Below are 5,373 nucleotides of genomic sequence, written 5' to 3'. Positions count from 1 at the left end.
GGAGATCCGCAACAAGATCAAGTACCTGCAGTTCCTCCGCAAGCGGAAGCTGTCAAACCCGAAGCTTGGCCCCTTCCACCACCGCAGCCCCTCTGACATCTTCCTGCGTACGGTGCGCTCCATGCTGCCCCGCTACACCAAGCGCGGCCAGAAGGCGCTGCGCCAGCTCGTCGCGTACGAGGGCGTTCCCACGAATGTTGTGCGCACCGGTGGCCGTGTGGTGATCCCCAAGGCGCAGCGTCACTACTGCTACCGCGGCGAGCGTCCCTACACGGTGCTGGGCAACATGTGCAAGCACGTTGGCTGGAAGTACAGCGATGTGGTGAAGAAGCTCGAGACTGCCCGCGTGGAGAAGGCAACCCGCCACCACAAGAGGACGGAGAAGCTGCGCGTCGCCTGGAAGACCGCTCGCAAGGAGGCCCTTGCGAAGGTCTCCAAGAACAACCTGCAGGTGCTGAAGAAGTTCGGCTACGCTTAGTAGAAACTGCGAAGACGCCTATAGTGGTTGCTTGCGGACATCTTCTTGCGACATCATCACTGTTCCCGTTATTTTTCTGCGGCGACACCTAGGATTTTTCTTGTTTTTGTTTTACTCGTTTTCGAGACACGCGTAAGACGCGCCTCCTCTTTCTTGTTTGCTTTCCTGCTTTGCCTCGGCGGAGAAAGTCCGTTTGCTGGCAACGGCCCCCCATGCTCGTCTGTTGGCCGCGGCCGCAGCTTACATCCGTTTCTTTCTCACTCTCGCTTTCGCTCTCTGCGCCTGCGACGCACGCGCGCCTGTGGACCCTCCGCGGGAGCAACCAGCGCCGAGTCAAGTGCAAATAAGCTTCGGGGGCAGCAGCGGCGGGAATTGCTGGTGAGCACACGCAACCCCCCACCCACGCGCCAGGGCAAAAAAAAGAGGAAGAAAAAAGGAATAATAGTAAATAAACAAATAAATCGCAAAAGAAACAGAGGAGGTGGCGGCAAGAAGATGAGTAGGGCGCCACGCAACGGGATCACCTCGCAGCGGTACGCCACGTCGGAGAGAGGCGCCCCATACCAGCGTCAGCGCCCCTTAGCCCTCCCTCACGGCGGCAGCAGCGGGGGTGGTGGCGGCGGAAGCATGCCCTTAGTTCCGAGAGACAACAACGCCCGCGGCCCCAGGCGACTGACGTTTAACAACTTTGCCACTTTTAATGCACGAGAGAAGAAGTTACCGCCCGATGCAAACGCGCAGGTGGCGCCCAATACCAAGCTTTGGCAGTTGCAAGAGCGAGCTTCATTTTACTGCAACAAATGCCGACGGGACAATATCATCTCGGACACCATCGCCGTGGACGCGGTGCACCAGTTAATGCTCTGCACACGGTGCTTCATTCGTATCATTCGGCCCCGTTCGTACCGTCCCAGCCGGGTTGTACCCTTTCCCTCTCTTCTTTCGTGGCTAAACTACAAACCGGCAAAGGTGATGGAGATGTCTGAAGACATTTCTAGCCGCCCCGCTGAGGCTGTGGCACCGTCAGGCGAGCGCATCGCCAACCCAACCCTCTGTGGTGGGGATCGGCCCACACATTTTCAAAACCTCCCCGCCATAGCCATGAACACCGTGCCCTCCGCACGTGTCGGCGTAGTGATAAGTGGCAAAGGCCCAACATCAGCTCAGCAGCAGGATGACACGCATCCGTGTATCCGCGTTTGGGGAAGTTGTGTACACGGTGAAACGTGTATGTTTCGTCGTGCGCCGTACGACTTGTGCATCTGTTTTTTGATGGGTTTGTGCCCTGGGGACGAGGAGAAGTGTCGCCTTCTGCACCAGAAGGTCTTTAGCCTGCCGAATGCGGACGATCCGATGCCCACGCAGCGCCGGGCGGAGGACTCGGATGACGCGGAGAGCGCGTGGGGCAAATGGATCGCACGACGAAAGAATAGCCCAAATTCGGCAGAGTGGCAGTTGTGGCACAATGGGCCGGTGTTGGACCTTCTCAACGTATATGCCCCTCTGGTGCCCGAGGAGGAGAAAGAGGAGGATAAAGAAAAGCAGCGTGGCGGAAAGCCGGTGATCAAACTCAACTACGCTGACATCTCTGCAGCCCTCCAAGGGCTGAAGCAATAACACACGGCAGGAGTGAAGGAGGAAGAAGGAAAGCTGTGCAAACCTGGACGGCCTTTTTTTTTCTTGTCTTCAACTGTTCTCGCGGCGCTCCCTTTCATTTGTGTGTTCTTTGCGGTTTCTCCTCTCGCTCTCTCACACACACACACACACACCGTGAGTGGTAAACAAAGGAGGATGACGACATGAGAAATCAACATGCGGGATGCCCCTGACTGCAAAAACTCCTTTTTGTTTCTGCTTCCATCAGGCCTCTTTCTCTTCCCCCCACCCCACCTTATTTTTTTTTTTTCGTTTTGCTCTTCCAATACGCACTCAAGGCGCAAACCTGAAATATATATCTCTTGTGGTTTTTATCCCTTTGAAGGCTAATAGTTAGCTCCACGGTACGCCAGGATTTGTGCGTGAATGATCAGTGCGGGCTGCGTGGTACATGTTATTAAAGGCAAATAAAAGCAAAACATAAATGCGGCGGTGTATTCTTGTACGGGTGGCAAATCCCTTGCCATCGACCCTGCACGTCTCCGGCGGCAATAGCAACAGTAAACAGAAGGATTTTTCCCACCTCCGCCACACTGTTGCAGAACCGGCAGTTGACACGAATGCCGAGGCATATCGACGCTTGGCACACGAATTGACACTCTTGTCACAGGAAGAGTTTGGCCGTCGCCTCTATCGGTTTAGCCGAACAAATTTCGACCCCAACCACACGACAGCAGTCCACGCACATGTGTCTGAGCTGCTTTCACGGCGCGTGCAAGAAGCAACTGTGAAGTGTGTTCGTGAGTATGCCCAACTGGCGCACGTCGCTAAGCTACATAAGCTCTGCTTACAGGTCTACTACGCCCGCACGAGGGCTGCCACAGTCGTTGTCTCCGCGACGGAAATCAACGACATGAATGTTGGAAACTTTGCTGTCTCTGACTTTGTCGTCGACAGTGCGTATGCCCTGCGTAGTACGCCTGACCTGGTTAGGTTAGCTTCTGACTGCGTAAAGCACCTACAGCACGTACCATCCCTCGGTTGGGAAATGATGAGCGCCTTCTCCTTGGTTCGTGCGTTTTGGCGCTGCGTTTGTATTGCCTCAAACCGCGAAGGACGGCCGGATGCCGAGTCCAAGCAGGCCCTTCAGGACGCCGCTTACATCTATGATGAATGCATGGCGTTGGTGTACCCCGATTCCTGTGAGGAGCTTAGTACACAAGATGCCATACACAGAGTCCAGCGGTTTGTGCAATATGCTTCTTCCGCCGATGAAGGAGAGATGCTTTTTTTTCGTTTCTGCCTTCAGAAAGGGTTTCTTCGAAGACCACGCGATGCAGTGCGTGGAGGGGGCGACGATAAGGGAACTGGGACAAACGTCAGTGGCGCTTTTGAAGGCGGAAGAATCACAGAGGAACAGTGGTTCTACGCGAGTCTCATCGCAACTTGCCGCGCTGGAAACCACGTGGATTCTGCACTCCAATATTTTGACGACATTGGATCCTTCCTTGGAATTGTGCAGGTTAGTTGTAACGATCTTCTTCGCTCTGCCGCACGTAAGCTGCTGTGCGACGGTTCGAAGCCGCCAGAGGAGGGAAGAGGTCCAAAAAAAAGAAACTCGATGGAGGAAGTGTCTGAGTATCTTATCTTTCAGCTACTTAACGTACTTCAAACAGCAAAAGACAACGGAAAGATCGTTTTTATTGCACGAGCAATGCTACGGGATGGGGTGCAACTTGGTATAAGTGTCTGGAGTATCGTGCTTATTGCGGCAGGGGAGATGCGAGCCGTGGATTTGGCGCTTGCCGCCTTTACACAAGCTAAGGACGCTCTGGGGCATGACGGCAACGCTATGGACCGCCGCGGGAACGAGTACCTACTACAAACTGCCATTCATGCACTCTCCAAGTGTCAGGTTCCTCGCTTTGAGGAAGACTACCTTCGGCCCTGCCAAGAAGGGAAGCTGATGCATTGCACAAATGAGTTCTACTTTTGCGCTCTCCTGCAGCACGCACATAACTCCATGGACCCTGCCACAGGTGCCGAGGAGGTTCTGCGCAGGATGACAGAGAAAGGGGTGCCGCTAACCACACGCATCATCTCCAGGCTGATTAAAATCTACTTACGCATTGAGTCCCCCAAGCTACTGCCACTGTATCAGCATGCCACGCAAGAACTCGGAACATTTAAATTATCCTGGCTTGACGAACTGCTGCTGTGGGCGGATCGACGTCGCTACAACCTCTCCCATGAAGAGCGAAAATACATATTGGATGAGGTGCAACGCGTTCACGGCACGAAGGGCATGCGGGGCGACCTTGGCGGGCTTCGCACACAGTACGCACTTCTGAAGTACGACTACGAACACACCCCACTGGAGGTCTTCGCCTCCACATCGCATCCACCGGAGGCGGAGCCAACCATATTAGACTCACGTGTCCACTTCCTTATTAAAAACCCTCACTGTGTCGTTCACAGCCCAAGGAACAGGGGCGTCAGCCACAATTTTGGGCACACCAGAACACATGTAGATCCCGAGAGAACAAAAACGTTTCTTCGATCCGCTCTACTCACCACTGAAGACGCAGAAACACAAACCGAAGTAATTCAGGCTAAGGAATTTCGCGCGTACATGGTACGCATGCTTGAGGTTCTGCAAGACACTAACAATTGCGCGATATGACGCATCCAATACATCCTCTTTTACTTCACAAGCACGAGTAAGGAACAGAGCCTCACCCCCCGCACCCACACCCACACCAAATTTTTAAAAAAGTACTGCCTCATACCCCTCCTTTCACATACAGACCCACACGTGCAGCTGGCAGCGTTTCCTCGCAGTGGGTGACTCTTCGCTGCACTGAAGGAGAGCGGACGCCAGTGCTTCTCTCTCTCCCCTCCTGCTCTCCGTGTCTCCGTTGCAAGCGCAAGGCAAGAAGTAGGCTCTCCCACATTCGCCAAAAAGGACTCATGTTTTGTTTACGCGTACTGGTGTTGGTTTTGGCTATATTGGCCACCGCCTGTGCTGTGTGTGCCAACATCTTCCCTGTCTTCCAGAAGGAGAAAGAGCTCGTGACGACGAAGCAGACGCTATGGTACAATGAGGTGATCTTGCCCGATGGCAATGAGACCGAGCAGAAGGTGAGTAAGAGCTTGTGCGGGCAGTACAAGCTGTTTTTCCAGGTCTCCGAGGGCACCGCTGTGGGTGCAGCTGGTGTAGGCCTCATCGTTGTGGGCATTGTCTTCGCCCAACTGTTTCTTCACGAGAGAATATGTTGTTTTATTTACGGCGTGTCGCT

The 5,373-nt window shown here is 54.1% G+C and overlaps 5 protein-coding genes across 5 annotated transcripts in view, besides 2 other annotated features; all 5 read left to right on the top strand.

The window, feature by feature from the left end:
- The window catches only part of Tco025E_07779 (60S ribosomal protein L13a), a gene marked incomplete at both ends in the record, with an annotated part of 519 nt that extends 423 nt beyond the window's left edge, over positions 1-96 (top strand). The window contains one exon of the mRNA XM_029374638.1: positions 1-96. This exon is cut by the window's left edge and continues 423 nt beyond it. Within this exon, the coding sequence (XP_029225256.1) occupies positions 1-96 (96 nt within the window).
- A 25-nt stretch (positions 97-121) lies between these two features.
- On the top strand, positions 122-478 carry Tco025E_07778 (60S ribosomal protein L13a; the record flags this gene model as incomplete). Its single annotated transcript, XM_029374637.1, has 1 exon — positions 122-478. The coding sequence occupies one exon, from the start codon at positions 122-124 to the stop codon at positions 476-478; it is 357 nt and encodes a 118-aa protein (XP_029225255.1).
- Positions 479-904: 426 nt separating this feature from the next.
- Positions 905-940: a microsatellite.
- Positions 941-973: 33 nt separating this feature from the next.
- Tco025E_07777 (putative RNA-binding protein) lies at positions 974-2,095 on the top strand (the record flags this gene model as incomplete). Its single annotated transcript, XM_029374636.1, has 1 exon — positions 974-2,095. One exon carries the CDS (start codon positions 974-976, stop codon positions 2,093-2,095), a length of 1,122 nt encoding a protein of 373 aa, XP_029225254.1.
- Positions 2,096-2,228: 133 nt separating this feature from the next.
- Positions 2,229-2,247: a microsatellite.
- A 311-nt stretch (positions 2,248-2,558) lies between these two features.
- Tco025E_07776 (uncharacterized protein) lies at positions 2,559-4,757 on the top strand (the record flags this gene model as incomplete). Its single annotated transcript, XM_029374635.1, has 1 exon — positions 2,559-4,757. The coding sequence occupies one exon, from the start codon at positions 2,559-2,561 to the stop codon at positions 4,755-4,757; it is 2,199 nt and encodes a 732-aa protein (XP_029225253.1).
- A 287-nt stretch (positions 4,758-5,044) lies between these two features.
- Positions 5,045-5,371, top strand: Tco025E_07775 (uncharacterized protein; the record flags this gene model as incomplete). Its single annotated transcript, XM_029374634.1, has 1 exon — positions 5,045-5,371. A coding segment is annotated over one exon (327 nt), but the record flags the coding sequence as incomplete, so codon positions are not given.
- Positions 5,372-5,373: the final 2 nt, after the last annotated feature.

Source organism: Trypanosoma conorhini, assembly GCF_003719485.1.
Source record: "Trypanosoma conorhini strain 025E chromosome Unknown Tco_14.4_contig_00632, whole genome shotgun sequence".
Taxonomy (NCBI): Eukaryota; Euglenozoa; class Kinetoplastea; order Trypanosomatida; family Trypanosomatidae; genus Trypanosoma; species Trypanosoma conorhini.
This window is presented reverse-complemented; position numbering and strand designations above follow the sequence as displayed.